Raw genomic sequence first — 12,134 nt, 5'->3', positions numbered from 1 at the left:
TTGGCATATTCCATTAGAGCCAAAAATATAGATCAAACAGGTACAAGAGCTCTCAGGTACACTGAGCGCTCAATGAGCGGTTATAGTTACTGAATGAACCCATTAGATCTAAAAATATACACCAATAATTATGCAGTTTATATCATTTTGTGAGTGGTGGCCTTAAGAAAATCAATCAATCAGTTTTATTTCATGTGAAGGAAGTAAATGAAGGACTCTAATTGGTTCAGCTTTGCAATTGTTGTAAAATTCTTTAATACAATTTATTGTTGCCTTAATTCTTCACTGAATCTAAATGTAAATTAATTTATTAATTATATTAAAAAATCTTTTACAATAGTTGCAAAGGTTCTTCTGTTAAATATACTACCAGTAATAGAGTTAAAAATATGAAGATTTAATAAATAATGTTATTTTATACATGGAGAAAACTCATAAAAATGAAGATTAATTGCAACTTTAATCAAATTTAAATTAACTTAAGCAATTAATTTAGCAATTAATTCAATTAAAAAGCAAAATTTGTAGGTATAAGTATAATTTATCGTTTCTAATTTAATCTTTTCTTGCATGAAAAATATATTCTTGTTAATATATAAATATACATTCTTATTAAAAAATAAATTATTCTCTTTATTTAAAAAAGAATTTAAAAATTCTATCATATTTGTAATATATTATATTCTTCTATTTAATTCCATGTTAATAAAATATATTAGTACAAAGTTAATTGATGTTTGGGGTCCAAGTATCGCTCCAAATTAAAAATACAGAGATTGAATGATTCAATTATTAAAGAGGGGATCCATTATAGGGGCTTCGCTTTCCGGTTGTTGGGGTCGGATTTGTGAGACGTGTAACGTAGTAGCACCTGTCGCACCACCTGTTACACCGCGTCATTACAACCGCGTTCCAACATTCCAGTCGAGCGCGGAGAAAACGATGAATACGCATGCGTACAGCACGTACAGATTCACTTCAAATCGTACGTCACGTATATATATATATATATATATATATGTATGTCTATCTCGCCGCCGCTTTCACTCACTCTCACTCCGCGTTCATGAACCCCACTCGGCGTCCGAAAACTACGTCACTGCGCAGTGTCGGACTGCCGGTTTTATTTTTATTGCGGCCCTTAAGGTCGCATAAATGTAACCTTGGGGTTGTATTCTGTATTTTGGAACAAGGTGAAAATTTCAAAAGTGAGTATATTTATAAGGTTATGAATAAAATTATAAATATTTCAATAATTCTAAAGAATAAATTCGTTCACTTTTATAATTTTTATCTCGTTTCAAGATACGAAATCGACTCCCCCTCCCCCTCTTTGTAATTTAAGTTATTAATGAATCCCTTTTTGGAATTTATACCAACTTTAATTTTATTTTATTCCCAAAAAATAAGTAATTTAGATACTTTAATTTGCTATAATTACGTCAGAATATGAGTTCCAAGCTGTGAATTACGTGAAGCAATAATGATTTGATTCCTGAAAAGCGAAAAGGTCACTTATAGCAGATTTGTATCGTGATTTAGGGCCACTTTCACCAACTCCGATTAACTTAATCGCCGATTAGTCCATTGGAATTGACCAATCGCATTTGTCATTTTGTTTGACTACAGATGAAATTAATCGGAGTTGGTGAAAGTGGCCCTTACAAGTGGAATAGGACGATTCAGACTATTCTTTCAATTTTTTTTATAAACGGAGCAACAGATTAAATTAATTGCCTCATCCATTCTAGACAAACTTACGTTGTGACACGTGGCGCATCATGTTGATATTTCGAGAATAAAGCATGGTGAAAGTATTACTTCCATCATGGAATAAAGCAGAGTCACGAGAATCGGAGTAATGGAGGAGTCATATAGAATTTCAGCCTCGTAGAAAAGCCTCGACATCGAGCCTACTACTCCTCGTGAATAAATCCGCTCCTGGTTGCTTCTGGTCGAGTTGCATCTCCTCCCACCATACGCAGCCCCCGCGTATTGGTTGCAGTCCCTTTAAAATTTGAATCTCTGTCAGTTATTGAGTCTGTCGCAACTGTACTCCGTGCGGGCAGTGCAATTGCGTATCCGTCTTGATTTGGTAAGTTTGGGCAATCGCGTCTGAGGCGAACTTGTGAATCCAGGACCACACCAGGACCGCGACGACGATCGGTGCAGGCGAGTCACCTGTTGATTCCCACGAAGATCGTGGCGTGAGGTAAGTTCGAGGGACAACATCCTTGAACAAACGAAGGGAAGGAAGACTGGGTTTTTTCGCGACTTTGGAGCGCGTTCAAAATCCTACCCGAATGCTCTCCAGGTATCACCTTATCGTTGTTTAACATTCAGCGAACAACAAGAATAAAATGATACCTGAGTAGCACTCAAGTGAGGGAATTTAAACATAGCTCTGATCGATCTCATTGTAGTGCGGATCAATATCCGGCTGCGAGCAATGTCGGAGACGAGCGGAGACAATGCCAAGTACAAGTGGACGCCCGAGAGTACCACGTTACTAGTCTCGGTGTGGTCCGACCGGCAGGTGCAGAAGCAGCTCGAATATGCTCCCCGGCCGCAGGTGATCTGGGAAAGCGTAGCCCGTTACATGAAGAAGAAGGGTTACAATGTCGCGGGTAAGCAATGCCGGTCGCGTATGAAGCAAGTCCTGGTGTGCTATCGTGAAGCCAAGCGGGCGGGTACCAATGATTGCGTGGAACAGTACTATGAGACCGTCGACCGTGTGCTGAAGAACAAGCGTCTGGAGCATATCAATATCAATGGTGTGGATACCGTGGGTGAGTACAGGAATTCTGGTTGTAGAACAGTTTGATTCAAAACTCTGAAATATATCAAATATTTAATAACGTTTTCTGCCTAAACAGGTTTGTATCAATCTAGGTTGGATTAATGATGTATGCTGTTAAGACCCATCTACAATACAGTAGTAAGCTTGGTTTAAGAAGTAAGAGTAAGAAATAAAATTAATTTATTTTGCTTACACCTACATCTATACCTATTCTAAACTCTTACTTCTTAAACCAAGCTTACTACGTGTATTGTAGACGGGCCTTTATTGATAGAGCATATAATATGCATAAGGAGCAAGTTAATATTACTTCTGATTGTTATTAGACTCAACTGTGAAGTCACCACCAAAGGATGTAAAGACTAACAAGAATCTACAGATGAGACTGAAAGTTCAGGAGCCTGTGCAGTCTCTCTTTCGAACGAACGCTCTGTCCCCTACGTGGGTGATGGGATGTAAGGCATTTTATTTTACCGTGGAGAATCTTATCTATCTAATGTCAGATGTCATGATTTTTTTTCTTTGCAGATGAAAATGAATATCCAGAGTCACCTGAATCAAACGAGACCATAATAGCCAAGCCCTACAGAGTTTTTTCTCCTACGAGAGACGTTGCCATAAACACTGGCGAGCGTTTCACTCAAATTGGCAATCAAGCGGTACAGACAAACCCAATTATAATAGAAAAGCCGGTACGAGAAGACTATCAGCAAAATTTACTAGCGCCTTTTCCATATGGAGAAGTTCCTTATCAGAACGCAGTGCAGAATGTACAGAATCAAATTATTCAGGAGAACATGCAGCAATATCAGAATATTCAGCAACAAAATTATACCGGATGGAATCAATTACCACAGCAGAATGTACTGACGAACAATCGACTCGGTTTTCAGCAGAACGTGCGCAATCAACCATACGTGCCGAATGGAACAACGCAGAACAATTTGATGCAGCATCCTAATGTAGAGAATATCGTACGCCAGCAAAATCAGCTGCATCGAAGTGCACCATATGCAAATAATCAAGCGATGCCGCAGGAGCCGCGAAAGGTTATTTACGCACAAAACCTGACTACATATAGGCAATATCAAGATGCGGAACCGCGTCTTACTTGCATGACGAACGTTATTCCAAACGGATCGTCACCGGACTATTCCCCGGACGTTTCTCAGAATTTAAATGATGCTTTCTGCGAGTCGAAAAGCGATGACAAGACACATAACTTAAATGAGACATACAACCGACCCAATAATCCTACGGCGGATGCAACTGTTGTGACGAACAATGCGACTTGTAACGACGACACTTTGCTGCTGGAATTGTTGTTGGATTCACCTATTCCATCAGAGAATTGTGTAAAATCGCGAGATAGTGCTGTGAATACAGATACCGAGCTAGTAATACCGAGTGCACCATTCAGGAAGAAGAAAGCACAGAAATTGGAGCAGCTTGTACTCAATGCGATTAATTCTCAAAATGAAGTCGTCAATAAGGTAGAGTATTGTATGCTTATAATGTTTTTTTTTTATTAAACTTTATTATACTTGTTTTATTTTTTCTTCTCTTTTACTTTTTATTTATATAACATTTTATATTTTTAAATAATATAGCTTTTATGTTATTTCAATTTTTCAGATCTTGGCTGCGCAGAATGACATGGTGACGCGATTTCTCGACGTTGATAGAGACCGGCAGAACAGGCTCGAGAATAGATTGGATGATTTATTGAACGTTGTTCATGCTACGGTACTCAATAAGAACGAAACGCCCCCATCACCGCCACCGCCGATGCCGGAAACTGTGATCACTTCCTTACTTCCGCCACCAAAGCCCGGAATGATCCCACCTAAATTGGATCTGGTTCCTCCAAAGCCTTGTCGCGTTCCTTGTACGATTCCGAATTCGAATATCGAGCTAATCAATCAGAATCCTATTCTGACTAGACCCGGCGTCGTGTCGCCAATCACTGTCAGTCCAGCAGGCAAGAAGCTCGGCACGATATGGACGAAGTTGGGTCCGGTGTCCACATCGCCGTTCGTGAAGGCTCAGCAGCGACTTGGTTTTCAGCCTGTCTTCAACAACGACGTACGCACGAAATCGTCGGCAGAAAGACGTATTGCTAAGGAAATAGGCGGGTTGCGTATGGACATGCGAAGTTTAATCTATGAAACATCGAAGCTGTTGGAGGCGGAGCGCGAACTCGAGGAGAAGATAGAAAACGCGCGGTTGGAACTGAACATGGGCCAGACTTTGACCGCGCGCAGAAAACTGTTTACGCAGCGGGAACCCACTCCCATCATGATACTAACTGCAGCTTTCTTGGACGCCGAATGTCGCGTATACGAACAAGATCCGCCTTATTATGGAACTTGGAATTCGCGGAAGGAAATACTTAAATACTCGCGACGGGATAACCTGGTAGCCGGACAGGGTGAGAGCTATGAGCGTATGCGTCAATTAAACGCGGCAGTTCGACGTGATTATCTGGGTTGCGAGCCATGCGATACATCGACTCCAGCAAAACCGCTCCACATTGGCGAGAACGCCAGTAACGAAGCCGGGATGCAGAAGCAAACCATTCAGCAACTCGCGCGACTCGTGATGAACAGCGCGAGATGGCAACATTCCGCTCCGCCAAATCAGCAACAGAATTTAGCCTGTCCTCCAATTCAAACGGTAAATAAAAACGTTCAGAACGTCGAGTACAATGTGACTTTCACTGCTCCGAAGGCAAACGCGCCTCCACCTCTTGATAAACCGCAAGGATTTGTCAAAGGTTACGATGTGCAGCAGAAACAAGGCAATCATACTGAAGCAGCTTCTGACGGTAAACCGTTGGCAAATGATCTGCGTCAACCTAAGTTCCCGATGGGTTTTACCACTACTACTATGTTAATTGCCAACGATCAAAAAAGCGCGACTCTACCGAAGCAAAATGGTGGAGTATCTAAAAGACTAGGATTCGACAATCCGGTGACCGATCGCAAGAACAATGTTCGCTTCATGGACGAGGCATTGGCCGAACTACAGAGAATGTGTATTGAGCGTCAGAATAGTGAAATGTCCGAAGCATTATTGCCTTTCGTTATAAGTAACGGTAATAGTGCGATAAGCCTGCAGAATCGCAATTTGATAGAGCGTTATGTGAACGACTTGATGTCGAAAAAGGCGACTAGAGACAAGGACACGGACTCAGATAATGATGAGGAATATCTTGACACTACCACTAATATGCATCCAACTTGCGTGGTGCGTAGAGGCTCATTGACATCAAACGGCACAGCGTCGACAGAAACTCATTCGACGAAACTTAAAGCTAATCACTGTAGAATTAGTTAAGCACAGGGTAAGATAAAAATAGAATCATATTTTTTATATATTTTTTTCAATTGCGCGATCAATTTTTTTTTATACATAATTGCTCAATTGTGTGTACTAGGTTCCTCATCACTTGTTACTTCATGATACACTTACTTAATGTTTTTCAATCAACATTATATTCTAATAAAGTAAAATAAATAATGGCCTTATAATAGAGTTCATCGCAGAGATAAAAGTTTAAGTTAGTGATACGACTTAACGTTTAATCCTTAAATACTAGCAAGTAGAAAGTTACATATTAGCGATACTAGTTACTTATTGATCCACCTACGTAAAAAGTAACATCTTTTCTCCGTTCAATTGTGTCGGTATCTCACAAATCTCATCGGTTTTTTCTTTTGTCCTTTTAATTTTTTTACTAAATCTTATAATCTACTATTTCTACTTACATTTAAACCGCAAATGTTTCATTAATCTTTCTTCTTTTGACAATAAGATAATTGGATTTTATATAATCTGTCTAAGCTTTATAATTTCTTCTAATTTTTTGCAGAGTCTAAAATTGAAAACTGATGATCAGATTCAAGAGAGGAAATATTTCTGAACATTAAAAACAATATGAGACAAACATTTTTCTCAATCTTTTTTCCTCTTTCTTTTCTACACTAACTTCATTTTATTTGGTTTAATCTAAGAGCAAGATTGTTTCATGTAAGTCAGTGCGAGTACTTAAGGATTAATATAGATCTTACTGATAGTATCTACATTACTAATTTAGTATGTTAACGATAAAATTTAGCGATTATGTTATTACCATATAGATTTTTGACGAATAATACATTCCGTAGAAATATGTTATATTAATGATTTGAATTGAGCATACAGTGCAATGGTATCTGTTGAGACTTTTTATCTATTGTTTTCATATTATACAATGTTTATTACTCTTGTGTTATATAAGTAATCTATTCATCCACTATGCATATAGTATGCATAATTACAAGTAAATTCATCGATCAAGCAATTCCGTAAATATCGCGCAAGATTCAAGGAAGGGAATTTATTACTTACCTATATCGTTAGATAGAATTTTTATGGGAGCAATCTCGTGTTTTTATATACTATGACCTGAATAAATTTATATATATATATAATTTCATTATTCTGTGACATACATCATAAAATTGTACGTAAGGGAAATAAAAATGTTCATCGTCTTCCATTCAATGTGCCAAATTAGCGATGTGCAAATTGAATTTCATTTATAAACAAGTGCCTTATTATTAATAAAGAATATAATCTATACTTATAACTCTTATTCTTTATAATTATAAAAGCAATAACAAAATATTTAATCAACAACGATTGTTTTTTCAATATTGACTACATTATTTATGGCCATATTTATTTCAATATTTTTATTCATTAAATTTATATTTTGTTTACGTAATATGAGTACACACAGTCACAATAATTATATCTAATAATAATAACGAATAACATGTATGATATATATATGTGCATAAAAATTTATCAAGTTGTATAATCATATTATATAAATATCTTTTTTTTTATTCAGAACTTCGTTCTTTATTCTTTATTATATTCACTTTGGTGAGGTAGTTTAAATTCTAATAAGATGGATCAGTAACGAGTCCAGAGAAAAGCTGTATTGCGTTTTCTTCATTCCGTGACTTTATAGAGTACACAAATGGACGGTTTATTTCGAATTCTTCCTCGAAACTCAAAGAAAAAGCTTGTATCTCAAAACCTGCAACATAATCATTATAAAACATCGGAGGAATTTCATTGTCTATCTGCCAGATTTTCATTCATAGACGGAGTCGACATATCTTTCTTTTAGTATTTAAATATTTAATATTGTCTATTGGATATTATAGATAATGTCTAATATATTTATTATAAATAACTTCGTACAATATTAATAATCTCAAAAGAACATATTCAATACTAAAATGATGATATATTTTAATACTTCACGTGACAAGCACAACCATACGTATAAGGTGTAGTGTGTTAATTAAAAATTGGAACACAATGTAAGTTACAAAAAAGGAAGTTACAAAAAAAGCTGAGAATTTCTGCGAGAAAACGTCGAAAATAATCATATATTGATAATTAGATTAATCGTCGATCAACGATTTTGTAGTCTTTAAAAGCTGCTTCGTCTTTTTCTTCCGACACGCAAAATATTTTACGCCTAGTGTACATCTCATATCTTATACTGTTATTAACAGTGTGTTTATTTGAAATTGTTTTTTTAATCATATAACATCCATGTAAAATTACTCAGTTCTCTGAAACGATCGTTGCAATTGAATTTTTAAACTTTTGGCATTTGAATTAAATGAATATTTAGAAGAATTATATTGGAAATAACAAGAGAATGAGCACAGTAATTATCATGTGGAAGAGATTGCGAGAAAATTTATCAAACTTTAATTTATGATTATTCTTTATTTTTATATTTTTTAAGATGCGATATTATATTTTTCAAGATTACGTCGTTTATATTTTATACAAATTTCCGTTATATCCGTAATATATCATTGCATTTTAAACCAATTAAAAAATGCGAATTTCAATCCTTTATTAATCTTTAATAAAATTTCGAAATACAAATTCGAAAAGCTCAATTAGATATATCAAAAGTAAAACGATTATTACGAATTTCAGCATAACTATTTTGTGTCAGGATACAAGAAACGATCATTAATGATCATTGCATCGCCAATTAGCGCAATCATAGTAATTTATAGATTAATTTTATTTCTAAATCATCGAACTAATTTAATTTAATGACATATCCGGCGAACAGCATTGTATAAAATTCCTCTTCCCGTTTCGATTTAATAATGCCATAGAGGAATGGATGATCAATATGAATCTCTTCGGTCGCCTGGTTGACAATAAGAGAATAATTCACCGACTCGACTTCTGAAACAAATCATTGATCTCCATAAGGCTTCATTTTCGATTTATTTTTTCGACATCTCATGTACCATGATTTATGCACCCCTGGCGGAAAAGTTTTACGAAAAACTATGTAGATTGAGACAAGATCTTAGAAATTAATTTTTTATAGATATTCGTAATGAGACGTAGAGCGACGTTATTTCTTTGAAAAACTTAGAAATCCTCCGCCCTCAAACGCCACTACGAATATCTACGAAAAACTAAGAATCTCTAAGACAAACAAACCTCAATCTACGTCCCACTACGAAATATATTTACGAAAAATTAAGAATTTCTAAGATTTTGTTTCAATCTACGTAGTTTTTCTGAATTTTTTCATAAAAATTTTTTTTTCCGCCCGGAACGTTTTTGGTTCCTGAAAAGAACGCATAGTGTAGATTCCTCTCATGCTGCATGCTCTATTTCATTTATATAAAGTTAGTATACTTTCTAAAGAAAATTAAACAGGGGGGAAGTCTTTTTATATAAGGAAATTAAAGGATTACATAGAGGATTATAGGATTCTATCGAAATGTACGTTCGGCAATAAATCCGATAATTGAGTATTATTTAATTTCGCTTGAGTTTTCATTTTTCTTATAATTTTTTTATAGTATCATTGTGCTAAAACAGTGTGAATTGTTGTATAATCATTTGCACGTTTTCTTAGTAGGTAGTCCTAAATATTTGATAATTTTGTAAGTACAATTCTTGTTTGGGAAGAATATTCAGAGTACTCTCCAAGAAAGTACTCTCGAAAACTCTCCAAAAATTATATATTTATATTATAAATATATAATTATATATATCACGTTCGTGAACATATTATGTTCAAAAATAAAATCGGAGTAGTACAACAGTTCGAGTCACATAGAAATTGCTGTTATTATATTTATTATTACTCAGGTATGAACATATCAAGTTTATACTTTCTTAACTACTGTACCAAGCTTCATACTTTTTAAAAAATATCGCTTTACATCTGTAAATTATTAGACAATGGGTTCGATGATATGTCCAACAAACAGATTTACGATGTTATTACTTTCGAGGTTTAACTTGATGCTGTAGAGGAACGCACGATCCACTATAAATTCCAGCGGAGGTATGGGATCGACAATATGGGCAGATGTAAATGCCATTATCACAGCTGAAACAATTATTCATTTATGCTGTAAAATCTTCCATCATCGATTTAGCTGCGGGAGCGGCTCGTATCAAGAAGTTCGCTGCTTCACATGCAATACGTATTGTTACACATATGAATGTATACTGCATCGATGCGTCGCTTGATTGATAATGATAACGAGACATCATGCGATAGTGGTTTGTTACCATGACATGTGATTATTTCGTAATTAATTCAATGAAGTTAATTTACTTCGTTAAGAAAACTCTTGAATGTCTTTAAATGTGAAAATAACACACAAATTACTGGTTGAATCATTATTGACTCTCTTTTCTTCCAGCTGTGAAATTATGTCGAAATATTGTGCATTACATATCGTTCGTAAATATTAGTGATAAACGACGCAATGTACATCAATTGATCCTGCTGTTTACAATGAATTGCATTTGTCACAAAGCAATCTTTCGCCTACTCAAATTTCAGACTACACTGTCCAAAAAAAATTGAGATTTTATCAAAAAAAAAAAAAGGTATTTTTTCTCGTATTTGCAACATATTTGACGATGCTATACACAAATGAGCAATCTATCAAAAAGCCATCTGTTCATATTCATGCGCATAATCGTTGATGAGTAACAACTAAAATAAATCGGTGAACAATGTAATACCTGCTGGCGATTTTTTTATATTATTAATCATAACACGATTTTGTGTTAGTTATAAAGCGATTTCTAGTTATGCAACATATTTTAATTTTAGAACAGTAGCGATTCGTAGTTAATATAAATGTTTTTTAGATATGTTTCTTTACTTTGCTCAATGCGATATGAATATTTATTGTCATTATATCTTTTCTTCGATTAAATCCTTTAATAATTAAATATTAATGATGATAATTATGAGTGGATTAACTTAAAGTTCGATCGTTCTTGTTTATTTTTTTAATAAAAATTTAATTATATATATATTTATATAGTATATCTATAAACTTATGAAACTAAGCTAGATAAATTCAGATATGCTGTCGAGTTCAAAGATTTTTTTTTTGCAGAATTTTATTACTGAAATCATTAGAAAATTATTGAAACAAAACACTCATAGAATATTTGAACACTGACAGCATTAATTCAACAATAATGATATAATAAAAGTCATTGGAGATATTTGGAAAATATATATGGATGTATTATTATTACATATATATTATTGCAGATTGAGAACATGTCCCGTAAAGAGCAATAAGGAACTAGGCTCTTCCTCGGAATCAAATAATTTGACGATATTATAGAAAAATGGACGATCAATCATGAAGTCTTGCTTTTCTTGAATAATTTTGGAGAGCAAATTCGTTCCTGGAACATATTAGGATTTATGTAAAAATTATACACGACACAAAAACAGATTCCCATTGAATTTCGTTTACTGCACTTGCGAAAATAAAATATATATGGAACAATTAAAAAAAATACGTACTTGACAAATATAAAGCAATAAAAGAATATTAGGATAAAAAAAACTAAAAGATACACTTAAGAAAGATCTTAAAAAAAGATAGAAAATCAAAGATACAAAAGCGGAACAAAAATTTTAATACAAAGAAAAATTCCTAGTGAAACGAGATTTAAGTAATACTTAAGTAAATTTAGTTGCAAAATATAATTTATCCAAGAAATAAATCTGTCTTGAATTTTCTCATTATTGATCTTAATTATACACAAAGAGATATTAATGAATGTTAGATATTTATTATAGTTATAATAAATCAAAGAAGTAACATTTTTGATGTTGTTTAATATTTTCCACTTGCAATACTGCAACAGTATTTTCTTCTTTAATGTTAATCTTCAATTTGTATAATACAAGGAATAAATTCAAATGAATAGCGAGAATATTAAAATAATAAAATAA

At 34.2% G+C, this 12,134-nt stretch overlaps 2 protein-coding genes across 5 annotated transcripts in view; one reads left to right on the top strand and one right to left on the bottom strand.

Annotated features, from left to right (window-relative positions):
• The first annotated feature begins 1,855 nt into the window (after window positions 1-1,855).
• LOC108721830 (uncharacterized) lies at window positions 1,856-6,626 on the top strand. The gene is made up of 5 exons (XM_018446604.1): window positions 1,856-2,212; window positions 2,424-2,789; window positions 3,127-3,255; window positions 3,329-4,293; window positions 4,436-6,626. The coding sequence occupies exons 2-5, from the start codon at window positions 2,450-2,452 to the stop codon at window positions 6,137-6,139; spliced, it is 3,138 nt and encodes a 1,045-aa protein (XP_018302106.1). The 5' UTR covers window positions 1,856-2,212; window positions 2,424-2,449; the 3' UTR covers window positions 6,140-6,626.
• Window positions 6,627-7,738: 1,112 nt separating this feature from the next.
• Window positions 7,739-12,134, bottom strand: part of LOC108721746 (alaserpin) — a 33,959-nt gene continuing 29,563 nt past the window's right edge. Inside the window, exon 8 of one of the 4 annotated variants that reach the window (XM_018446468.1) lies at window positions 7,739-7,892. In XM_018446468.1, the coding sequence (XP_018301970.1) occupies window positions 7,753-7,892 (140 nt within the window). In that variant the 3' untranslated portion in view covers window positions 7,739-7,752. Of the gene's footprint in view, window positions 7,893-8,810; window positions 9,080-9,962; window positions 10,248-11,414; window positions 11,579-12,134 lie in introns of those variants that run through there. The other 3 variants (XM_018446460.1, XM_018446458.1, XM_018446462.1) reach the window with 3 other exon arrangements.

This window comes from Mycetomoellerius zeteki, unplaced genomic scaffold (genome assembly GCF_001594055.1).
Source record: "Mycetomoellerius zeteki isolate Tzet28-1 unplaced genomic scaffold, Tzet1.0 scaffold182, whole genome shotgun sequence".
NCBI lineage: Eukaryota > Metazoa > Arthropoda > Insecta > Hymenoptera > Formicidae > Mycetomoellerius > Mycetomoellerius zeteki.
Note: the sequence above shows the minus strand (reverse complement) of the source record. Positions and strands in the feature narration are given on the sequence as shown.